This window comes from Bos indicus, chromosome 21 (assembly GCF_029378745.1).
Source record: "Bos indicus isolate NIAB-ARS_2022 breed Sahiwal x Tharparkar chromosome 21, NIAB-ARS_B.indTharparkar_mat_pri_1.0, whole genome shotgun sequence".
Lineage (NCBI taxonomy): Eukaryota > Metazoa > Chordata > Mammalia > Artiodactyla > Bovidae > Bos > Bos indicus.
This window is the reverse complement of record NC_091780.1, coordinates 56,561,558-56,587,984: the sequence shown is the minus strand read 5'-3', so window position 1 is coordinate 56,587,984 and position 26,427 is coordinate 56,561,558. Positions and strand designations below refer to the sequence as shown.

The window sequence follows — 26,427 nt, the reverse complement described above, 5'->3', positions numbered from 1 at the left end:
ACCCCATGAACCGCAGCACACCGGGCCTCTCTGTCCATCACCAACTCCCAGAGTTTACCCAAACTCATGTCCATTGAGTCAGTGATGCCATCCAACCATCTCATCCTCTGTCATCCCCTTCTCCTCCTGCCCTCAATCTTTCCCAGCATCAGGATCTTTTCAAAAGAGTTAGCTCTTGACATCAGGTGGCCAAAGTACTGGAGCTTCAGCTTCATCATCAGTCCTTCCAATGAACACCCAGGACTGATCTCCTTTAGGATGGGCTGGTTGGATCTCCTTGCAGTCCAAGGGACTTTTGAGAGTCTTCTCCAACATCACAGTTCAAAAGCATCAATTCTTTGGCGCTCAGCTTTCTTTATAGTCCAACTCTCATATCCATACATGACTACTTGAAAAACCATAGCCTTGAGTAGACGGACCTTTGTTGACAAAGTAACGTCTCTGCTTTTTACTATGCTGTCTAGGTTGGTGATAACTTTCCTTCCAAGGAGTAAGCATCTTTTAATCTCATGGCTGCAGTCACCATCTGCAGTTATTTTGGAGCCCCCAAAAATAAAGTCAGCCACTGTTTTCACTGTTTCCCCATCTATTTGCCATGAAGTGATGGGACTGGATGCCATGATCTTAGTTTTCTGAATGTTGAGCTGTAAGCCAACTTTTTCACTCTCCTCTTTCACTTTCATCAAGAGGCTCTTTAGTTCTTTACTTTCTGCCATGATCATCTGCATATCTGAGGTTACTGATATTTCTCCTGGCAATCTTCATATCAGCTTGTGCTTCTTCCAGCCCAGCGTTTCTCATGATGTACTCTGCATGTAAGTTAAATAAGCAGAGTGACAGTATACAGCCTTGACATACTCCTTTTCCTATTTGGAACCCATCTGTTGTTCCATGTCCAGTTCTAACTGTTGCTTCCTGACCTTCATACAGGTTTCTTAAGAGGCAGCTCTCACATAGTCAAAGCTATGGTTTTTCCAGTAGTCATGTATGGATATGAGAGTTGGACCGTAAAAAAGAGTTGAGTGCCAAAGAATTGAATGCTTTCAAATTGTGGTGCTGGAGAAGACTCTTGAGAGTCCTTTGGACTGCAAGAAGATCAAACCAGTCAATCCTAAAGGGAAACAACTCTGAATATTCATTGCAAGGATTGATGCTAAAGCTGAAGCTCCAATACTTTGGCCACCTGATGTGAAGAGCTGACTCATTGGAAAAGACCTGATGCTGAGAAAGGTTAAAGGCAAAAGGAAAAGGGTGTGGCAGAGGATGAAATGTTTAGACTGTGTCACTAACTCAATGGACATGAGTTTGAACAAACTCTGGGAGATGGTGGATGACAGAGTAGTCTGGTATGCTACAGTCTGTGGGGTCCCAAAAGACATGACCTAGTGACTGAGCAGCGTTACTTTAGATATGTAATTGTGAATGTTTTTGAAAAAAAAATTGAATTATATGAGAAAATGGTTATAGTAACAATGACTGAAAGCTATATACTGAAGCTATATACAGAAGGATCCTACCTAAAACAGAAATGTGTAGGGAACAGGTTGTAGAAATAGGTCAAAGTGTTAACAGTGGTTATATTTGATTGTTAGCTTATGGGTAATTAATTTCTCTATACTTGTTTGTATTTTTCAAGTTTTACATAATGAAAACTTGCATAGTCAGGGAAAAATTACAGAAAAAGTCCAAGACATCTTTTTTCCAATCAGCCCTTTTCCTTGTCCTCTAATTTCCTAACAAAAATGCCCAGTGCCTGTCTTGTTTCCCAGAAGAATATGTTCATTCCACTTACAGATAAAAGCTCTGCTATAGGAACTTTCATTCATATCAAAGTGTAATTCAACATTAACTGATTGAAAGAAAATCCATACTCTTAATGGAGGAGGAGGGACTGAGTGTTTACTGGGAGAGATATTTTGTTGAGTTCTGCACTGTTCTTTCAGGTTGATGAGTAACTTTCTTCAAGTTAAAGTCATCAGAAAAGAGTAGGGCAGGGGTGGAAATGGTTATGACATGTTCTCTTTAGGAACAGATAACCCAAATACCAGCTATCTTTCATGATGTGGGTGTAAACAGATTCTACATGGCCATGTGAAAGGAATTCTGAAGGAAAACATGAATGTAAAACAGGACTTCTTACCACCATTTAAAGACATACTTATTATAGCCTCTGTAATCTTGATGACCAATCAGGGTACCAAGTCAAGAAAGTTCAGTATCAGCTCACTAGTCAAAGGCAGCCTAAATCAGTATCAACCCCACCAAGAACATTCACATAAGAAAGAATCTGAAGAACAGATACGTCTATCATTTATCTTCAATTCAGTTCAGTTCAGTTCAGTCACTCAGTCGTGTCCGACTCTTTGCAACCCCATGAACTGCAGCATGCCAGGCCTCCCTGTCCATCACCAACTCCCAGAGTCTACCCAAACCTATGTCCATTGAGTCAGTGATGCCATCCAACCATCTCATCCTCTGTCGTCCCCTTCTCCTCCTGCCCTCAATCTCTCCCAGCATCAGGGTCTTTTCAAATGAGTTAGCTCTTTGTATCAGGTGGCCAAAGTACTGGAGTTTCAGCTTCAATATCAGTCCTTCTAATGAACACCCAGGACTGATCTCCTTTAGGATGGGCTGGTTGGATCTCCTTGCAGTCCAAGGGACTTTTGAGAGTCTTCTCCAACACCACAGTTCAAAAGCATCAATTCTTTGGTACTCAGCTTTCTTTATAGTCCAACTCTCACATCCATACTTGAAAAACCATAGCCTTGACTAGATGGACCTTTGTTGGCAAAGTAATGTCTCTGCGTTTTAATATGCTGTCTAGGTTGGTCATAACTTTCCTTCCAAGGAGTAAGCATCTTTTAATTTCATGGCTGCAGTCACCATCTGAAGTGATTCAGGAGTCCCCCAAAATAAAGTCTGCCACTGTTTCCCCATCTATTTCCCATGAAGTGATGGGATCGGATGCCATGATCTTAGTTTTCTGAATGTTGAGCTTTAAGTCAACTTTTTCACTCTCCTCTTTCACTTTCATCAAGAGGCTTTTTAGCTCCTCTTCACTTTCTGCCATAAGGGTGGTGTCATCTGCATATCTGAGGTTATTGATATTTCTCCCGGCAATCTTGATTCCAGATTGTGTTTCTTCCAGTCCAGCGTTTCTCATGATGTACTCTGCATATAAGTTCAATAAGCAGGGTGACAATATACAGCCTTGACGTACTCCTTTTCCTATTTGGAACCAGTCTGTTGTTCCATGTCCAGTTCTAACTGTTGCTTCTCGACCTGCATACAGGTTTTTCTAGAGGTAGGTCAGGTGGTCTGATATTCCCATCTCCTTCAGTATTTTCCACAGTTTATTTTGATCCGCATAGTCAAAGGCTTTGGTATAGTCAATAAATCAGAAATAGATGTTTTTCTGAAACTCCCTTGCTTTTTCGATGATCCAGCAGATGTTGGCAATTTATCTTACTGATTCTCAAACACAAGTAATTCAGTGCTATCTTTCTGCTTTGTATATTCATTCTTCTGTTTATCGTATTGGGTTGGTTTATTTCTCTTCATTGGTTATCTTGTCACAACAAAACCTTAAAGCAATGGACCAAAAGGTGTAGAACAACAGACAAGTTACAACTCATTCAGGTCAAGCATACAGATCTTTTATTAGTCCAACTAATAAAAGGAGTCCTCCTCATCCTTCCTGGCAAACCCTCTTGGCTTCCCTATTTTATACTTCCAGTCTTCTCCTTTTGGTTATGTCTGATTCAAAGTAGGGCTTGTACCCACCACCAATCAATGAAAGGGAATACAAATGGGCATATGCTCAAGGCCGATTGACAATTATAAGTTGTATAACAGCAGGCTGTGTTGTTTATATCTTCCCGTAATTCCATCTGTTATAATTAGATGTAGAATATTCATGAGCCCTTAATGGGCTCTTAACTGCCTAACCGCCTAAGGTTTCTTGGAGAAGCCCCTGTGGTCTTTTGTATCCACTGTGTGCCTAGGACACATGTGCAAGAGTTGAAAAGTCTCTAGTTATTTTGTAGAGTATCTGTGAGCTCTGCTGTGTGTATCTGGGATGAAGTTTAGCGATCAGCTTGCATCCCTTTCAGCCAGGCCTCCCCTTGTTGCTCGTATCTAACTTCCTACTTAGCAACCCTAATCAATCAACCCTAATCAACTCCCTATTAAGTCCCATTCTTCTTTCTGGACACAGTTATGAAGCTCTCTTTGGCAGACTGTCTTCCCTTAAACCTCATTGTAGGTAGTTGGTATGACCTTTTATCATTTTTGTTTCTCCTCAGGCACTCAATCCCATGATGATTGAAGTATTTTGTAGATAGTCACTTGTAGGTTTCCGAACCTTCCTGGATGGATGTTGTATAAAAGATGATAGGTTTGAACAAACTCCATGTCTTGAAGATTTTTAAAGAAAATGACCTTTGGTGCTCTTTGAAAGAGACAGTTAATTGGAAATTCTAACTGCCTGTCCTTTAGGTTTTTCTAAGCATGCTTCTGTACTTGGTAGCAGCTGATTGGCTGTTTCCACAGTTAAGTGAACTACTAAACCAGTGAGCTGTGAAAACTCGGCTCCCAATTTGGGTTCTTCTTTGTCAACTTATATGGAAGAAAGCTTGGGAAAATATAAAAAAGAAAAGTGCAACTGGTTGGGCATCCCAGTGAGAGGAAATTACAGTAAGAAATAAAGGCCCTACTATAGAGCATGAATTTATAGTGTAATCACTCCTCCATGATAATATAAATACCAGATGGTGAGGGAGGGAGGTTCCTTCTCTGGGACAATTTCCAATATTTATTTGGTGGCAGAGAATAGAAATGCCCAGATATGTGCCCTATATCTGACCATTACATGAAACTTGTAAGCGTTAAATGGAAATAAGTGGAGGTAATTTGACTGTTAAGGATTAGTAGGAGAGTATGATATGATAAGGATAAAGAGGTTGCTTCAATGTATGAAAATATGGATTCAGAGCTAATATTTATCAAGTGCTTATTCTGTGTAAAGTAGCTGTTGGATGTGTTAGTATATTATTCATTTCTTTTCACAACAACCCTCTGAAGTAGGCCCTAATTGACTGAATAGAAAATGAACCTGAACCTGAAAAAGTTATGTCACTTTCCAGTAGTCAAACATCTTAGTGGAGAAACTAAAGGTCCTCTGACTCTGCTATCTGATTAATCTTTTGTTTAAATCATTACCAGTTTCCTCACCCAACAGTTATTCTTTTTTTTTTTCTTGATCACACTTTCCTGATATTTAACTCTTGAGCCAGCCTTTAGAGACTCAGGAGAAACCTGCGAACTTCAGGAGAAGCCTCTTTTACTTCAAAAAGTCAGGGGCACGTAGGGTCCCAAACAAAGCTAGAAGGTCCTAAAGAGTCCTGTTTAGTTTCAAGATCAAAGTGTTAGCAGAGTTGGTTCCCTTTGAGAGCCACAAGGAAGGAACTGTTCCAGGCCTCTCACCTTGGCTTGTAGATGGCTGCCTTCTCCCTGTGTCTTCACATCATCTTCCCTCTGTATGAGCATGTGTCCAAAATTTTCCCTTCTTATAAAGACACCAGTCGTGTTGGATTAGTGCCTACCCTACTGATTTCATTTTAGCTTAATTACTTCTGTAAAGACACCCATCGGAGAAGGCAATGGCACCCCACTCCAGTACTCTTGCCTGGAAAATCCCATGGATGGAGGAGCCTGGTAGGCTGCAGTCCATGGGATCGCGAAGAGTCGGACATGACTGAGCAACTTCACTTTCACTTTTCATTTTCATGCATTGGAGGAGAAACTGGCAACCCACTTCAGTGTTCTTGCCTGGAGAATCCCAGGGATGGGGGAGCCTTGTGGTCTGCTGTCTATAGGGTCGCATAGAGTCGGACACGACTGAAGTGTCTTTAGCAGCAAAGACACCCATCTCCAAATATGACCACATTCTAATATATGTGGGGTTTGGGACTTCAGCATATGAATTTGGTGGGTGGGAAACAGTTTGGCCCATAACAGATACTTGCTAACACACATAGTGGTGTGCATTACAGAAGAACACCAAGGCTGGGAGATTCTTCACGGAAACAAGCCTGTGCTTGTCCAGGGAAGATGTTACCTCATCCTTCAAGGTTGTTTGCTGCAAACACAATGCTGAGAAAAGGGCCTTGCATTCTTGGTTCCCAGTAAGGATGTGCAGGGATGCTTAGGAGTCATGTGGGTTGTCTCTTTCAAGAGCGTTGCAGTCAGAATCTTAGATCAAGTACAACTATATCATCCCGAGTCTTTATCAAGTCAGGTTGTGTTTTACACAGCTGTAGAATTAATCACGCCTCTCTAACAGTGACGTGGATTGCAGAAAAACCTGAGCAACAGCTCTTTAGTTTACAATAATTATAAATATCTTTCTCACCAACTAAGGAGTAAGTGTAGAGTTTAGTCCATTGTTCCCTGCTTTTATCACATAATGAGAAATATTTTTAATTCAAAAGAGAGATGTTTTCTTTACTATGCTGTTGTTTATAGCAAAAGGAACTAAAAAGTGTGTTCAGAGTAAATGAATGGAAACAATTCTTGTTTCTTCTAACAGATGGAATTGCCACATTTATATGTTCTGATTTTACTTTTGAACATGTTTGACTTTTCATCAGGAATAACATATAATAAAGGTAGGTTTCAGACTCTTACTCTCTAAAATACAGAAAAGCTCCTCAGGAGTTCCCCTTTATATCCTTTCCTCACCAGCAGTAACAGTTTTTTCTTTTAGCATGTCTTCTTTACCTTATGTTCCAGTTTTTCCTGGGTACTATCTATTGTAGAGGTTTCTAATAATATCATTGTGCACATTGGGACTTTTCTTTAGCTATAGTATTTCATTACTTGTAAGTCATACAATATTTAAATTTTAAGGAGCATTTTATATTTACAAAGCTTAAATTATTTGGATAGATCTTTTTGATTTTTCCTCCATGAATGGTTACATGTAAGGTGAATTGTAAACTGAGTTATAGGCTAATAATCTGAGAATTTTCTGAAATTAATGCATGGATCAAATTGACGAATTGGATTTTTATGGTGTAAAACTTTATAAAAGGAATAAGACAAATCCACCTCTATTTGTGCAGATTGTATAGCTTCTGTAGTTTCCGAAACTGGATCTACCAGAATATAGTAGATGCTCAAAAAAAATTGTTGACTGAGTGGATGGAGAGACTTGAGGCTCTCTTCTACACATGGATGTGTTGCAGAATTGGATGAGTTGTGGAGTGAACCAGTTCTATTTCCTATATCTGCTAGAGAATATATTACACAAATATGGATTAAGATTACAGAGTCACTGGCAAACTTATGAGACTTCGGAGAAGAGAGAGTATATACTTCCAACTGGGCACAGGATGGAGTCAGAGAAAACATTGCAGGAAAGATAGCGATATATATGGGTCCCCCAAATGTCTATGCAGGCATGTGGAAGAGTATCCCACAAAGACAGCACAAGGATAAGTGATCTAAGGATAAGTGATTTTTCAATCCCATCTTTCAACTTTGTAAAGGTTTTTATTGAAAAAATTTTAGCAAGCTTCCATCTTTCTGTACATCAGGTTTTTTGCATTTAAATAGTTTCAAACTGTATTGAAATTTCATTTGAGATATTTAAATTAAGTAAAAATTCCATTTTCAAATGTCTAGAGTATTACAGATATGACATTAATTATAGGTGATATATTTATGAGATTTCTTACAACAAAATCACATAATAATGTAAACATTTCCCACTACCTATATTCAAAATGCTCTCTCCACAGCATGCACTTTTTAAGGTATTTGATTTCATGTTCCTTGTTCAAATGAACCTTCAATTTGAAAGGACATATTGAGTCCTGATTTACTTTTTTGAAACTGTCAGCATATTCCTGACAGCCATTTTTCATTTCAAAAAGATAAAAAAATTTAAAACACTTTTTCAAAAATGATATAAAAAATCCCTAACTCATCTTTAAATTAAACAGTCTTTTAAAAAGTATTTTGCCATTGGATACCACCAAAACCCATGCTTATTATAAAAGATGTCTGTAGTCACTCTTCATCTAGCCCTACCTATGATGGGCTTCAGTACTTTGCTGCATCTGGCTTTAACTTCATTCTGCCAAAGAAAGCCAGAGCTGGACAGTATTTAAAGCTGTAATACCACAGTTTATTCAGGGACTGTTGCAATTGAGGAAAAAATATCTCAGTATAGAACTAGTCTCAGTTCCAAACACAGCATAGGCAAGTGGTTTAAAACTCAACATTAAAAAAACTAAGATGGCATCTGGTCCCATCACTTCATGGCAGATAGAAGGGGAAAATGTGGAAACAGTGACAGACTTTATTTTCCTGGGCTCCAAAATCACTGCTGATGGTGACTGCGGCCATGAAATTAAAAGATGCTTGCTCCTTAGAAGGAAAGCCATGACAAAGCTAGACAACATGTTAAAAAGCAGAACCATTTCTTTGCTGACAAGGTTCTGATTTTTCCAGTATCATGCATGGATAATAGAGTTGGTCCATAAACAGGAGGCTGAGTGCCTAAGAATTGATGCTTTTGAAATTAGTTTTCGAAATTAGCTTTAACATTTTAGGGCTGGAGAAAACCCTTGGGGAGTCCCTTGGACTGCAAGGAGATCAAAGTAGTCAATCCTAAAGGAAATCAACCCTGAATATTCATTGGAAGAACTGATGCTGAAGCTGAAGCTCCAATACTTTGGCCACCTGACGCACAGAGCCGACTCATTGGAAAAGACCCTGATGCGGGAAAGATTGAGGGAAGGAGGAGAAGGGGGTGACAGGATGAGATGACTGGATGGCATCACTGACTCAATAGACATGAGTTTGAGCAAACTCAGGGAGATAGTGAAGGACAGGGAAGTGTGGCATGCTGCAGTCCAAGGGGTCACAAAGAATTGAACATGACTTAGCATCTGAAAAACAACAGCAATTGTATCTTTAAAATGAAAAAATGGGAGATTAACTTTATCTAGAGTCATGGGAATTTAAAATATACAATTATAATTTTTATTCTTTTAAAAATATTTCCTGTTTAAAAATATGTTTTTTAATGGAAATTCTTCCTTAATGACCTAAAATATACATATATGTGTTTGTATTATTTAGGTGACACAGAGGCACGCTTTGCTTGTGATAGTGAAGGGATTCCCCCAAGGGATGAAATGATCAAATTGTATCTTTCCTCTGATGACTTGGTAAGGTCCATTACTAATAGCATGTGTTTTACAATCCCTTGTACTCCTTTTAAGTCCAAATGTGAAACCAGTAGCACTGTACTCTTTTCAAGTATCTTCTACCATTTTCAGACTTCAGGAGGTGAAATTAGATATAAATAATTATCCTTTCTATTTCATTTCCCTTGGATCAAGTGAAATATTTCATTTAACCATTGAGCACTCTGGGTAGTTTGCTTTCTTTTTTTTTAAGATGCCTCCTTCCTCTTTTTAAAAAAAGATTGGCTGTAACAATCTTCATTTTTTATGAATCTAATTTGTTCATTTGAAGTTTGACAGATGTAGCCTGTTAGAGAAAGAACATTACCTCACATGAACTTGGGAAAGAATCTTTTCCTTTCATAACAAGTACCACATTGCAGTTGTCATTTTGGGTAAGGGTTATTTGATTCCTTTGATTCAAATAATGACAAAGTTTAAAAAGCACAGCAAAATAAAATGTTGTTAAGATAGTCATGAAGCAAATGCTAACAAAAATATAAGTTAGTGAAAATTGCACAGATTGTCTAAAAATCCATGATAAATACAACAAAGAAAAATGCTCCATAAGGACAAATACGTTTATCCTAAAGTCTGCTTTGACTTAGTTCCCCATTCCTTCTTGATATGCCAAACATATATTTAATTTTTTATTTTCAGCTCTTATGAAGTTCATGACATTTGAGTCACACATGTCTTTCCTGTTTGTGATTGAATATTATGGGAAATGAAGAAGGAAATGGCAACTCACTCCAGTATTCTTGCCTGGGAAAGCCCATGGACAGAAGAGCCTGGTGGGCTACAGTTCATGGGGTTGCAAAGAGTCAGACATGACTGAGTCTCTGAGTACATATTTTAGAAAAGAAATGGGCTCTAGAGAAAGAGAGACTTACAGAACTGGGGTCAAATTTCGGTTCTACCATACATGGGCTGTGTGGCCTCAGGCAGCCTCTCTAATCTTCAATTTTGTCCTTTGTGAAGGCGAATTATAACCTAGTTTTTGGATAGCTGTAATGTGCTAATTCTAGAAGGGGCTTCCCTCATGGCTCAGCCAGTAACAAATCTGCCTCAATGCAGGAGACCTGAATCGAATCCCTGGGTTGCAAAGATCCTCTGGAGGAGGGCATGGCAACCCACTCCAGTATTCTTGCCTGGAGAATTCTATGGACAGAGGAGCCTGGTGGGCTACAGTCCATGGGGTCAAAAAGAGTCAGATATGACTGAGAGATTAAGCACATCACAGCACAGTTCTAGAAGAGGAATTAGTAGAAATAATAGTTAACATTTATAAAGTATTAATGTGTGTCAGGCATTTTTCTAAGCATTTTCATGTTCATTATAACATTTAATCTTCTTTAAGATAAGTACTATAGGGAAGTACTGAACCTCCCCTCTTAGGTTCTGTGGCTGGGCCCTGTAAAATAAACTGACAAAAGACAGATTGAGCAGGAGATAAATATGAACTTTGGGAATTCCCTGGCAGCCCAGTGGTTAGGACTCAGCACTTTTACTGCCATGGTCTGGGCTGAATCCCTGATTGGGGAACTAAGATCCTGCAAGCTGCAGGGCACAGCCAAAAATAGAGAAAAGTTTATTTACATGCAATGCACATATGCATAGGAGAACTCAGTGATGAGTAACTCAAAGGGGTGCTTAGAATTTGGAGTTTATATACCATCTTAACAAACAGCAATAAATTGTGGAGAAGTGATAACACCTTTGTATTTGGGGTTATCTCCTGGTTAACCTGGAGAAGGCAATGGCATCCCACTCCAGTACTCTTGCCTGAAAAGTCCCATGGACGGAGGAGGCTTGTGGGCTGCAGTCCATGGGGTCGCGAAGAGTCGGACATCACTGAGTGACTTCCCTTTCACTTTTCACTTTCATGCATTGGAGAAGGAAATGGCAACCCACTCCAGTGTTCTTGCCTGGAGAATCCCAGGGGACCCGGTTAACCCCCTTAGTATACAAATCCCATTAGGTCAAGGATTTTTGCCTGTTTTGTTCACTTCTGTTTCCCCAGCACCTATGATGCTGCCTGCTTCATGGTAAGGGCTCAGTAAATATCCTTGGAATGAATGTTTCCTCATTTTATAGATAGGGAAACTGAGATTCAGATAGGTAACTTGCCCAAAGTGACCTCTACTAAGAGAACCAAATGAGATGAAGCTCATCTTATCTGTACTGACTTTCAAGAAAATCCACCATTTATGATCACTACCTTTTCATTTACCTTCTCACAACTGGGAAATATTCAATAAAAATGCAGTGAAATGATTTTGCTTCATACACTTGCTTCTTTTTTATTTAGACACAAAATAATGATGTTAATAAAATAGAAATTTCTACATGTGATAGCATTAGGCTTTGATTTTATGTTTATCAAATATAATAACTTTATGACCATTTCTATGACAGAAAATATTATTATAGGATGTATTGAAATCTGTTATGACACTAGCATAATAGCTTACTGACTTTTGAAAAGTGTACTTTTCAAAATAGATTTTTTTTAAGTTAGACTAGAATTACTAGAGATAGTAATCTTTAGCAGCATCTACTTTTCATAGATTTCTCCTCACTTTTAAATTAATGTAAAACATGCTTCCCTTCATTAAATTGTCACTACTTGCTTTTGTTTTTCTCTTTCCCAAAGAAAATCCAGTGTTTTTTCCAATCTGAAGCTGAGTTTACTACAAAGGAGTTTCTCAGCGTATTCACATCAGCAGGACTTGCTCCCAGCCTGGAAATCATAAATAGTACATACACGGGGGTCTTCCACTTTAATTTAACTTTGGTAATTACATTTTATTTTATTCTATGATATATTATTAACAAGAATACTGTTCCTTTTAGCATGTGTTTTTAAAAACAGCTAATCTGGCAATATGGTTTAAATCCAATAATACATTGCTATACTTTTTACTTTAAACAGTGATATTCTTTTAAGAAATTAAGAGAAGAAAAGAAAAAGATTCGTATTTTTTATTCACATATTCATTATTTCTACTGCTATTCATTCTTTTCTGTAAGTATAAGTTGGCATTTGGTGTCATATTCCTTCAACAATGAAGAACTTTTAGCATTTCTTACAGAGCAGGTGTACTAGCAATTAATTCTCTGGATGTTTTTTGCCTTTGAAAATGTATTTATTTCATTTTGGGTGGAGTGAGAGAGGGTAGCAACTTTATTAAGATATAATTTACATACCATACAATTTGCCTTAAGTGTACAATTAAATGGTTTTTAGTATATTCACAGAGTGCAACCCTCACTACTATCTAATATTAGAACACTTTCACCACTTCCAAAAGACAACCCATACCCATTGACAGTCACTCCCCATTACACTTTCTGCTCCCCAGTATTAAGCTACCACTAATGTACTTTCTGTCTCTCTGGATTTGCTTATTTGAACATTTCATTTAACTGAAACTGTATAATATGCAGTATTTTGTGAATGGCTTCCTTCAATTATAATATTTTCAAGGTTCATCATGTGATAGCATATATCAGTACATAATCCTTTTTAATGACATTATATTATGATCTCCTTCATGGATCACAGCCTTGTGATCCATAAGCTTGCATAACTCAATGAAGCTATTAGCCATGCTCTGCAGGGCCACCCAAGAAAGTTATAGTGAAGAGTTCTGACAAAATGTGGTCCACTGGAGCAGAAAATGCCAAACCAATCCGTAGTCTTGCCACAAGAACTCCATGAACAGTACAAAAAGGCAAAAAGATATAACCAGAAGATAAGCCCCCTAGGTTGGAAGGTGTCCAATATGCTACTGGGGAAGAGTAGAGGGCAATTATGAATTGCTCCAGAAAGAATGAAATGGGTGGGCCAAAGCGGAAATGACACTTGGGGAAAGTAAAGTCTGATGCTGTAAAGAACAATATTGCATAGGAACCTGAAAGTTAGGTCCATTAATCAAGGTAAATTGGATGTGGTCAAGCACTGAACATTGAGTTCACCAGCAAGATGAGATGGCAAGAATGAACATCTTAGGAATCCATGAACTAAAATGGATGGGAATGGGATGGGAATTAAATGGGTCATTTAATTCAGATGACCATTATATTTACTACTGTGTGCAAAAATCCCTTTGAAGAAATGGAGTAACCCTCATAGTCAACAAAAGAATCTGAAATGCAGTAGTTGGGTGCAATCTCAAAAACGACAGAATGATCTCACTTCATTTCCAAGGCAAACCACTCAACATCACAGTAATTCAAGTCCAGGCCCAACCACTAATGTCAAAGAGGCTGAAGTTGACTGGTCATATAAAGACCCAAAACAATATCTAGAACTAACACACACACACACACAAAATGTCCTTTTCATCATAGGGGATTGGAATGCAAAAGTAGGAAGTCAAGAGATACCTGGAACAGCAGGCAAGATTGGCCTTGGAGTACAAAATGAAACAGGGCAAAGGCTAACAGAGTTTAGTCAAGAATATACACTGGTCATAGCAAACACCCTTTTCCAATAACCCAAGTGATGACTCTACACATGGACATCACCAGATGGTCAATACTGAAACCAGATTATGTTCTTTGCACCTAAAGATGGAAAAGCTCTAGACAGTCAGCAAAAACAAGACCTGGAGCTAACTGTGGCTTAGATCATAAGCTCCTTATTGCCAAATTCAGACTTAAATTGAAGAAAGTACAGAAAACCACTAAGCTGTTCAGGTATGACCTAAATCAAATCCCTAATGATTATATAGTGGAGGTGATGAATGGATTCAAGGGATTAGATCTGATAGAGTGCGTGAAGAGCTATGGATGGAGGTTTGTAACATTCTAATGGAGGAAGTGACCAGAATCATCCCCAAAAAAGAAATCTAAGAAGGCAAACTGGTTGTCTGAGGAGGCTTTACAAATATACGAGAAAAGAAGAGAAGTGAAAGGCAATGGAGAAAGGGAAAGATATACCCAACTGGGGCATCCCTGGTGGTTCAGTTGGTAAAGAGACTTCCTGCAATGCAGGAGTCCCAGGTTTGATCCCTGGGTCAGGGAATATCCCCTGGAGAAAGAAATGGCAACCCACTCCGCTATTCTTGCTTAGGAAATCCCATGGACAGAGGAGCCTGGCAGGTTGCGGTCAGTGGGGTTGCAAGTGTCGGGCATGACTTAGCAACTAAACCACCACCACCACGATACACAACTGAATGCAGCATTCCAGAGAATATCAAGGAGAGGTAAGAAGGCCTTCTTAAATGGACAATGTAAAGAAATAGAGGGAAACAGTAGAATGGGAAAGACTAGAGACTGCTTCAAGAAAATTGGAAGGACTTCTTTGGTGGTCTAGTGGTTAACAATCTGCCTGCCAATGCAGGGGACCCTGGTTTAATCCTTGGTCCAGAAAGATCCCACATGCTGCAGAGCAACTAAGCCCATAACTTTTTAGCCTGTGCTCTAGGCCCCTTGGAGAAGGCAATGGCAACCCACTCCAGTATTCTTGCCTGGAGAATCCCAGGGACGGGGGAGCCTGGTGGGCTGCAGTCCATGGGGTCGCTACGAGTTGGATATGACTGAAGCGACTTAGCAGCAGCAGCAGCAGCAGCTAGACCCCTAGAGTCACACCTGATGAAGCCCATGGGCCCTAGAGCCCATGCTCCATAAGAAGAGAAGCCACCACAAAGAGAACCCGAGGCACATCTAGAGAGTGGGCCCTGCTTGTCAGAACTAGAGAAAGCCTGTGTGCAGCAACAAAGACAGAGCTCAACCAGAAGTTTAAAAATTAATAAATGAAAATTTTAAGAAATAAAATGAAAATTGGAGATATCAAGGGGACATTTCATGCAAGGATGGGCATGATAAAGGACAGAAATGGCAAGGACCTAACTGAAGCAGAAGAGATTAAGAAGGATGGCAAGAATACACAAAAGAACTATACAAAAAAAAGGTCTTAATGACCCAGATAACCATGATGATGTGGTCACTCACTTAGAGCCAGACGTCTTGGAGTGTGAAGTCAAGTGAACCTTAGGAAGCAAACAAAAGTAGTGGAGGTGATGGAGTTCCAGCTGAGCTATTTCAAATCCTAAAAGATGATGCTGTTAAAGTGCTATGCTCAATATGTCAGTAAACTTGGAAAACTCAGCAGTGGCCACAGGACTGGAAAAGGTCAGTTTTCATTCCAGTCCCAAAGAGCATGCCAAAGAATGTTCAAACTACCACACGTTTGCATTCATTTCACATCCTAGCAAGGTAATGCTCAAAATCCTTCAAGCTAGGCTTCAACAGTATATGAACCAAGAACTTCCAGATGAACAAGCTGGATTCTTTCCATTTATTTAGGTTTTCTTGAATTTCTTTCAACAAAGTTTTGCACTTCTTTTGTTAAATTTATTTCTAATATTTCATTCTTTTTGATGCTGTTGTAAAGAAAATTGCTTTCTTATTTTCATTTCCAGATTGTTCTTTGCAAGTATATAAAAAATACAATTAATTGTTGTATCTGATGTCCTGAAAACATACTGAACTCACTTATAAATTCTAGCAGGTTTTTAGTGGTCACTCTAATTTTTGAAAGACTATTTTGTAAGATGTAGAGTTTCTGAGTGATTTCATTTGCTTTAAGCATTTTGAATATGTCATTCTGCATTTTGAATATGTCACCTGACATCATTTTTCCTGGATGAGAAGCAAACTGTTAATTTTGTTATTGTCCCCTGTATGTAATGTGGCATTTTCCTGTTAGTGCTTTTAAGATGTTCTTTTTATATCTACTCTAATTGAGATTCTCTAGGCTATTTGGATTGTAAGTTTACAAAATTTTAAAAGTTTTCAGCCACTACTTCTCCAAAGAAATGCTCTACCCCTTTCTCTCTTTTCCTGCCTGGGACTCTAACTGGGCACATTTTTTTTTTTTATAATAGTAAAAGATGTTTATCAGTTTTCACAATCAACAGCCAGACAAAAAAGTAAAAGATTATTACAATTGCAAGCCATAATGGGAACATGATTAACTTAACAATATAAAATAATTACATACAATCTGGGGGTTGTCAAACAGAGTGATGTGGTAAGTGAAAGTGCATACATGCAACATGTTTTCATCCACCCAGCCAGTCTATGTCTTTTGGTTGGTGTATTTAATCCATTTACATTTAAGGTAATTATCAATACATATGATCCTATTACTGTTTTCTTAATTGCTTTGGGTTTATTTTCTTTTCTTTTAATTTAATTTTATTTTATTTTTAAACTTTACATAATAGGGTTTATTTTCTATAGATCTTTTCCTTCTCTTGTATTTCCTGCCTGGAGAAGCTTCTTTAGCATTTGTTGTAAAGCTGGTTTGGTGGTGCCGAATTCTCTTAATTTTTGCTTGTCTGGAAAACTTTTGATTTCTTGATCAAATCTGAAGGAGAGTCTTGCTGGGAAGAGTATTTGTGGTTGTATGTTCTTCCCTTTCATCACTTTAAATATATCATGTCATTCCCTTCTGGCTTGTAGAGTTTCTGTTGAGAAATCAGCTGATAACCTGATGGGAGTTCCCTTGTATATTATTTGTCATTTTTCCCTTGTTGCTTTTAATATTTTATCTCTGTATTTAATTTTTGTCAGTTTGATCACTATGTGTTTCAGTTTGTTCCTCCTTGGGTTTATTCTTCCTGGGACTCTCTGTGCTTCCTGGCCTTGGTTGACTATTTCCTTTCCCATGTTAGGGAAGTTTTCAGGTATTATCTCTTCAGATATTTTCTCAGGTCCTATCTCTCTCTCTTCTCCTTCTGGGAGCCTATAATGTGAATGTTGGTGCATTTAGTGTTATCAGAGGTCTCTTAGGCTGTTTTCATTCTTTTTTCTATATTCTGTTCCATGGCAGTGATTTCCACCATTTTGTCCTTCAGGTCATTTATCCATTTTTCTGCCTCAGTTATTCTGCTATGGATTCTTTCTAATGTATTATTCATTTCTGTTTGTCTGTTCTTTAGTTCTTTTAGGTCTTTGGTAAACATTTCTTGCATCTTCTTGAACTTTGCCTCCATTCTTTTCCCAAGATCCTGGATCATCTTCACTATCATTATTCTGAATTCATTTTCTGGAAGGTTACCTATCTCTATTTCATTTAATTGTTTTTCTGGGATTTTATCTTATCCCTTCATCTGTGACAAAACTTTCTGCTTTTTCATAGTGATTAACTTTCTGTGATATGGTTTTTGTTTCAGCTGCTGTGAAACTATGCTTCTTTTGCTTCTTCTGTCAGCCCTCTAATGGATGAGGCTAAGAGGCTTGTGTAAGCTTCTTGACGGGAGGGACTGGGAAAAACTGGGTCTTGCTCTGGTGGCCAGGGCCTTGCTCAGTAGTTTTAATCCAATTATCTGCTAATAGGTGGAGTTGCACTCCCTCCCTGGTAGTTGTTTGGCCTGAGGTGACCCAGCCCTGGTGTCTATAGGCTCTATGGTAGGGTTAATGGTGAACTCCAAGAGAGTTTATGCCAAGTGCCACCGTCCCTGTGGTGAGCCCCTGCTGACCCAGGCCCCTACAAGAGGCCCTCCAACACTAGCAAGTAGTTTTGGTTCAGTCTCCTATGGGGTCACAGCTCCTCTCCTCTGGGTGTTGCTGCACCAAAATTTCGTTTGTGCCCTCAAAGACTGGAATCTCTGTTTCCCCCAGTCCTCTGGAAGGCCTATAATCAAACCCCACTGGCCCTCAAGGCCAGATTCCTGAGGATTCCCACTCCCTTTGTTGGATTGTCAGGCTTCCCAGCCTTCACAATAGTGGGGTTCAGAACCTTCACAATAGTGCGAGAACTTCTTTGGTATTATTGTTCTTCAGTCTGTGGATCACCCACCTGGCGTGTATGGGATTTGATTTTATCATGATTGCACACCTCCTACCATCTTGCTGCAGCTTCTTCTTTGGACATGGGGTGTTTTTTGGTGGGTTCCAGTGTCCTCCTGTTGATGGTTATTCAATAGCTAGTTGCAATTTTGGTGCTCTCACAGGAGGAGATGAGGACATGTTCTTCTACTCCACCATCTTGAACCAAAAGCTCAATTGGGCACATTTTGGAAAATGTTTTATCAACCCACAGATCTCTATAGCTCCATCTATTTTCCTTTAATCATTTTATCCCTATTTAAGACTGAATAATCTCAGTTGTTATATATTTAAGTTCACTTATTCTTTCTTTGGCCCTTTCCAACCACATCCTTCCTCCTGCTCCCCCATCCACAGCCCTTGACCCTTCCCAGCCTCCCCCCAACACAGGCCACCAGGAGGGCTCCTGAGACCCTCCCCCATGGCAAAAGTCTTCTTGCATGCGACTCATTCCACTGAGAGTAGGAGGGTGTAGGCTAGACCGTGGACTGCCAAACAGAGGCCTGAGGTGCAGGGAGGTCAGTGTACCTTAGTTTCTTCCTCAACAACAACTGAATTTTTATAGTATCTGAAAATTGACAGGACTTCCCTGGTGGCTCAAATGGTGAAGAATCTGCCCGCAATGCAGGAGAGCAGGTTTGATCCCTGGGTTGGCAAGATCCTCTGGAGAAGGGAATGGCTACCCACTCCAATACTCTTTCCTGGAAAATCCATTGAGGACCCTGGTGGTCTACAGTCCACAGGGTCGCAAAGTGTCAGACACGACTGAGCGACTAACACACACAGTTAATATTTTATCTGTTACAGTTTTAAGCCTAATTATTTCCACTTGGTTTTATGATTTTATTTTTAATTTCAATACTGGATTTCCTATCCTTTCCCTCATTAACAAATTTTCCTTAAATCTCTTTGCATATTTGTAATAGCTTCTTTGAAGTCTTTGTCTGTATCTGAATTCATTCTGTGTCAGTTTATGGTTTATCTTTTTTTACCTGAATATTAGTTACATGTTTCTGTTTATTTTCATATCCTGTTATTTTTGATAGAAAAGTGACATTGACAATAGTAAGCTGTAGCAACTCTGGATTTTGCTATGTTCTTATAAGAATTTGCTGTTGTTTTTGTTGGTAGTGATCTAAAATACTATTAATTGCCCTGGTGTTGCAGTCCTTTAATGGACCAGAACCTGGTGGTCCGGAGTCAATGATAAGAAAGCAAAAGAGAGAAAGAGGCTAGTATTCCCTGGGTTATGCAGAGAACCAATAAAGAACCAATTCATATTTAAGCCCTAGGACAGGGCTTGTACCACTTACAGAGGCACAGGGTGTCCTCTTGAAGAGGTCCTGAATGCTGGGAGCGAGCTCCACCCATGACAAAGGTCATGAGGAAGGAGGCTCGGCATACGCAAAGGCAGGATCGAGCCTCAGGAGTCCCCCTGGAAATTCTCGAGCATCTACCCCCCCAAAACCAGAGTCTGCCTACTTTCTGCTTTGTGCTTTCACCTACACCTCTGACTTTACGGGGGGCTGTCCCCCACTACCTCTCTCTGAAAAAAGAGTTAGCTTACAGCTCCAGTGAATAATTCCTGGGTGTGACAGTGTTTCAACCTACAAACTCCTTTGGAAGTCCTCTAGCCTGCCTGAATAGGTTTTTCCGGCCACATGTGATTGCTCAGAGCCTCCCAACTGTGAGAGGCATGAGATGTTCTAAACTGTCTAAATACAGATTCCTTTGAGCAGTTAAAAGATTGATTAGAAATTGTATTGGTGAAGGGATTTTCACTTGTCGGGCCAATGTTTGCTGCTAAGTTTCCATATCCCTTACCTGCTGTGTCCCTGGCAGTGTATTGATTAATATAATTGGTATAAGTAGTAGCTTTAATGTTTGTAACCTGGGACCCTTGAGTTGATTCTTTTTCTTGTTATAGCCCACCACACCTTTGCTCTGTAGGAATGCAACTTTATCTAATGCTTTTTGGAGGCTGGCGCCTGACTTTAGAATAATCACCTTTAGAGAAAAATAAGTTTCTTAAAATGTTAACAGGCCTCTGGGCCAGAAGATGATGTAAATCACCTAAACTTTTGCATATGATAAGTTTGCAGGAAGAAAGCCTGGCTTGCTGCATGACTCTACCCCTTCCCCCATTATCCTCTATGCATAACTTAAGGTATAAAAACTACTTTGGAAAATAAAGTGTGGGCCTTGTTCACCGAAACTTGGTCTCCCCATGTCATTCTTTCTCTCACCTTCTGGCTGAATTATTCAGCCTCTTTTCTCCACTGAATTTCCTCACTGAGCTATCCTTATTTCAGCCTCTTTTCTTCACCGAATTTTCCTACTGAGCTATCCTTATTCTATTACTCTTTATATCCTTAATTAACGTTTAATTAAGCAGTTGTTTCCTGATCCTTGCCGACGCCGTCCCCACTTCGAATTCCCTGGACCCACCCGGGCTGGACCCTGGCACCTGAAAGCCCGGGCAGGAAAGTGAGCTTGGCAGGTTTCTATGCTCCAGAGAATTAGCTAGAGAGAGAGAGAAAGAGAAAGAAAGACACAGGGACCCAAGTCTCTAGTGAAACAAGTGTATTTTATTAGCAGAAATTCAGGCTTATATATCTTTAGTAAAATGACTACTCAGCCATTACAAAGGATGAAATCCCATCAATTGCAACAAAATGGATAGTCTAATACATACAAGGTTGCTGATGCTGAAAAGAGTCATTGAAGGGAGGTGCTGAGAGGAATCCAGGCAGGTCCCTTTCCCATGATCTCAGTCCTGAGAACTGCGTGCAGCTCTACTCGTTCCCAGAATAGGAACTGATAAGGAACAGAGAATCCTTGAGAAATGGATTGAGAAATCCATTGAGAAATGCACAAAGGAAGAAAAGTGCAACATACTGGATTCCTTAAAGTCGAACATCCCCTGACACCCTGGCGCAAATTGCAAATGGTCTTACCTATGGTTTCAGCAGCTAATATGTCTACTTAGTTCTTTTAGTTTCCACTGCTGATTTTTTTTTTTTAACATGGCCTTCTGAGGCTCTCTCCTGCACTTGTGTTGCCCAAGAATTTGGAAAGAATTTATATTTAACTCTTGTTGTTGTTCAGTTGCTTAGTCATGTCCTACTCTTTGTGACCCCATGCACTGCAGGATGCCAAGCTTCCCTGTCCTTCACCATCTCCCAGAGTTTGCTCAAATTCATGTCCATTGAGTCAGTGATGCCATCCAGCCATTTCATTCTCTGTCACTCCCTTCTCCTTTTGCCCTCAGTCTTTCCTAGCATCTGTGTATTTTCCAATGAGTCTGTTCTTCCCATCAGGTGGCCAAAATATTGGAGCTTCAGCTTTAGCACCAGTCCTTCCAATGAATATTCAGGGTTGATTTTCTTTTGGATTGACTGTTTTGATCTTGCTGTCCAAGGGACTCTCAAGAGTCTTCTGCAGCATCACAGTTTGAAAGCATCAATTCTTCTGTGCTTAGCCTTCTTTATGGCCAAACTCTCACATTCTTATTTAACTCTTAGATCAATATTTTGCAGATTCCTTGCTCCTGGTATTTTCTTCTTAAATTTCTAAATTTTCTGTCAGCAGCAGGCTCTGTCCTCTGACACATAAGCCAGTAATGCTTCAGCTTTATGCTACCTGAGTTTGGCTGTATCATGTTCCATTTTGTGACTATATTCTTACATATTCATTACATATAACTTTATGTAATGAATACTTTAGTTATTTTTTAGTTATTTTCAATCTTCTAATACTATCAAAAGTAATGATGAAAATATCCTTGAACACATGTCACACATATGTGAATATAATGTAAGCTAAATTCCCAGGAGTGAAATTTCTGGGTAAAGGATATTTGCATTGGATGTTTTTATTTAATTTAGGTTTTAAATATGGGGTAGACTATGCCAAAATAACTGTTGCTATCAAAATTGTAAGACACTGTTTTCTCACATCTTCTTTATTCAAGTACAGTGATCGGGTTTACTGGTTGATTGATATTCCCAGAGAAAACATTACAAAAAATACAGGTAAGAGTGATCCAAATTAATTATTTTACTCATGGGTATAGATTGCCAAATTTATCAAATAAAAATCATTTATCGTGTTAAAAATTATGCTATATCATGTTAATGTCTTCTGGAATATTTGGGACATATATTTTACTAAAAGTTATTTAGTGATTCATCTGAAACTCAAATTTAACTGAGCTTCCTGTGTTTTATCTGGAAATTTATTATAGATGAATGGTTCTGATATACATAGCTTATATTCTTTATTTAAAGTAGACTCATTTTCTAGAACTTAAAATGTATAGTATTGAGAAATTCAGGTACCGATTAATTTTAATGAAATGGAAACATTAATTTAAAAATGTAATATATTATTTTATTGTTGGCTCTATTATTAAGTGCTATGTGGTAGCCTAGTTTACATGCTACTGTAAATACCTAAAGGAAAGGAGGAAAATGAAATTCCAGAAGGTGTGAATATTGAGTTAGTGGACTGGGCTAGTTGATCTTCAGGCATGAGATACAGACCCATAGTTTAAAAATCATAAAGGGTATATTATTCTAATTTGGTAGGTGCAAGAAACAGAAACCATCTTGACCTCACTAAAGGGAAAATACTAAATTTCTTTTTGTTGTGAAACCCAAAGACAAAAATGAAGCCAAACTATAGAAGGAATTAGAAGAAATGGAGAGCTGTCAAGAACCCAGGGGATATTTTCACCCTGTTTCTCTTATCTATATTTTATATACCTCTATATTTATTTTTCCATTTTGCAGATTAGTTTTCTAAAGCTGATTCACTGCTATCAAATTTTTATTTATATTTCCTAGGGGTCAGTCACTCCAGTACTCTTGCCTGGAAAATCCCATGGACAGAGGAGCCTGGTAGGCTGCAGTCCATGATGTCGCTAAGAGTTCGACACAACTGAGCGACTTCACTTTCATTTTCACTTTCATGCATTGGAGAAGGAAATGGCAACCCACTCCAGTGTTCTTGCCTGGAGAATCCCAGGGACGGGGTAGCCTGGTGGGCTGCCGTTTATGGGGTCGCACAGAGTCGGACACGACTGAAGCGACTTAGCAGCAGCAGCAGCCCAATTCAAAATTCCCAGAAAAGTGTCTTCAACTGCCCTAGAATTGATTGGGCACCTTCTTGTGTGCCAGTCAAACGTAGCAGGTGATGAGGAATTGGGGGAATCATACAGGTCAACCCTTCTATGGAAGAAGTTAAAGGATGAACCAAATTATGTGTCCTACAGAGTAAAAGGCAGGGGAGAAGTGACAGTAGGCAGAAAGAATGGAAAAGACTCTATATAAGGAATCATTGAAAATAAAAGATTGAAAAAGAAGCCCCCATGTTATAACAGCTAACTTAGATTACATCACTATTTTTATCCTTCATTCATCTCAGTTTTTTCAAATTAATCTATTGGAATTTTTTGTGATTTTTGTTTCAAATAATTCATCCTGGAAATTCTACTCCATTAAAAAAGGAGCAAGGGAGTACAGTCTAATGATGGATTGTTCTGGTTGCTTGGCCTAATATTGACATTAGTTTGACAATTGAAGACGTGAAGATCAGTTGTTATTTTCACTTCTCCTATTTACAAATTTTAATTTCAGCAATACATTGATTTCTAAGATCACCTAGGGAGGAACAAGGGTGATCTGAAAATTTAAGTATTTTAGAGAAAGAGACCAAATAATATCTGCCTATCTTGATGCAACATCTGGATTGAGTAAATAGAGATATATTTGAGCTCATAATGTAATGGGCTTCCCCTGTGGCCCAGCTGGTAAAGAATCCTCCTGCAATGCAGGAGACCTGGGTTCAATCCCTAGGTTGGGAAGATCCCTTGGAGAAGGGAAAGGCTACCCACTCCAGTATTCTGGCCTGGAGTACAGGCCCCTGTACCCCCCTGTACAGTCCATGGGGTCTCAGACAGTGGGACATGACTGAGCAACTTTTACTTCACTTCACTTCATAATGTAATAGAAGAGGATGATCTCATATTAGTAATACACTAGAAATCAGGAAAGAAAATATTCAGGGGGAAGGAGACCATATTTGCTCATTCACTTTTTCCTCAATCATTTCTCATTTGCTACCATGCAATGCATTTGAGCATTGAAAGTGAAAGTGAAAGTTGCTCAGTCGTGCCCGACTCTGCAATCTCATGGACTGTATAGTCCATGGAATTCTTCAGGCCAGAACACTGGAGTGGGCAGCCTTTCCCTTCTCCAGGGGATTGTCCCAACCCAGGGATCAAACCCAAGTCTTCCTCACTGCAGGCGGATTCTTTACCAGCTGAGCCACAAGGTGTACATGTGAAATCTTGGAAAGGGCAGTTTATGTAGCATCAATAACAAAGATAGCAAAATAATCTTCTTGGTAGTAGTAGAACCAGCACAGAGCATTTACTAAATTCTTATATTTACAGTGTGACTCTAAACACTTTATCTATCTTAATTCATTTATTACTCAGTAGGTGTTATGTATGCTTCCCAGGTGGCACCAGTGGTAAAGAACCTGCCTGCTACAGGGGATTGATCCCTGGGTCAGGAAGATCCCCTGGAGGAGGAAATGGCAATCCACTTCAGTATTCTTGCCTGGAGAATCCCATGGACAGAGAGGAACCTGGCAGGCTACAGTCCATTGGGTTGCAAAGAGTTGGACATGACTGAAGTGACTTAGAAGGCAGGCATGTGTTAGGTACTATTATTAGCTCCATTTTTTAATGATTTAACAGGCCTATGGATCTATATGGTGATTTGGTGATAACTGGAAAATGGGGAAGACAGTAAAAAGTAAAAAGAGTCTCTCCATTTATACTTCACAATTTGTTCCTTTTTTTGACCTTTAAGGTATACTTTACATTCAGTAAAATACACCCTTTTAAGTGCCTAGCTCTGTAAGTTGTCACAATTGGGTAATCACAAATCAAGATTTAGAACTGTTCCATCATCCAATAAGATTATCCCACCAGTAGTCAACTCTTGTCTCCTGGGCCCTGGAAACCACAGATTTGTTCTCTGTTCCTATTGTTTTGTTTATTCCAGAGCATATAAATGGAATCATCGAATATGTAGCCTTTTGAGTTTGGCTACTTTCACTTAGCATAATTCATTTGAGATTTATCTGTTATAGTTTCTTTCATTTTCTTACTGGCTATTATTCCACTGTATAGATATACCTTAGTTTATTTTTTTGCAGGGCATTTGGAGTTTTTTTAGTTTTTGGCAATTATGAATAAAGCTACTATAGGCATTCTCATATAGATTCTTGTGTGAATACAAATTTTTGTTGCATTTGGCTACTACCACATAGTAGGATTACTGTGTTATACAATAAGTATGTTTAACTTTATAAGAAATTATCAAACTATTTGCAAAGTAGTTATATTATTTTTTACTTTCATCACCCAGTTATCTGGAGCCATGCCAGCACTTAGTATATGTAAGTGTATTTGAACACATGTATACATATGCACCCTGTTTATTTAACTTACATGCAGAGTACATCATGAGAAACGCTGGGCTGGAAGGAACACAAGCTGGAATCAAGATTGCCAGGAGAAATATCAGTAACCTCAGATATGCAGATGACACCACTCTTATGGCAGAAAGTGAAGAGGAACTAAAAAGCCTCTTGATGAAAGTGAAAGTGGAGAGTGAAAAAGTTGGCTTAAAGCTCAACATTCAGAAAATGAAGATCATGGCATCCAGTCCCGTCACTTCATGGGAAATAGATGGGGAAACAGTGGAAACAGTGTCAGACTTTCTTTCTCTGGGCTCCAAAATCACTACAGATGGTGACTGCAGCCATGAAATTAAAAGACGCTTACTCCTTGGAAGTAAAGTTATGACCAACCTAGATAGCATATTCAAAAGCAGAGACATTACTTTGCCAACAAAGGTTCGTCTGGTCAAGGCTATGGTTTTTCCAGTGGTCATGTATGGATGTGAGAGTTGGACTGTGAAGAAGGCTGAGTGCCGAAGAATTGATGCTTTTAAACTGTGGTGTTGGAGAAGACTCTTGAGAGTCCCTTGGACTGCAAAGAGATCCAACCAGTCCATTCTGAAGGAGATCAGCCCTGGGATTTCTTTGGAAGGAATGATGCTAAAGCAGAAACTCCAGTACTTTGGCCACCTCATGCGAAGAGTTGACTCATTGGAAAAGACTCTGATGCTGGGAGGGATTGGGGGCAGGAGGAGAAGGGGACGACAGAGGATGAGATGGCTGGATGGCATCACTGACTCGATGGATGTGAGTCTGAGTGAACTCCGGGAGTTGGTGATGGACAGGGAGG

General features: G+C 39.2%; 1 protein-coding gene across 1 annotated transcript in view; it reads left to right on the top strand.

Moving 5' to 3' along the window:
• Nucleotides 1–519: 519 nt before the first annotated feature.
• CATSPERB (cation channel sperm associated auxiliary subunit beta) overlaps nt 520–26,427 on the top strand; it is a 122,178-nt gene continuing 96,270 nt past the window's right edge. The window contains exons 1-5 of the mRNA XM_070775557.1: nt 520–4,695; nt 6,590–6,668; nt 9,151–9,239; nt 11,914–12,054; nt 22,075–22,135. Coding sequence (XP_070631658.1) covers nt 6,590–6,668; nt 9,151–9,239; nt 11,914–12,054; nt 22,075–22,135 — 370 coding nt within the window. The 5' untranslated portion in view covers nt 520–4,695. The remainder of the gene's footprint in view (nt 4,696–6,589; nt 6,669–9,150; nt 9,240–11,913; nt 12,055–22,074; nt 22,136–26,427) is intronic.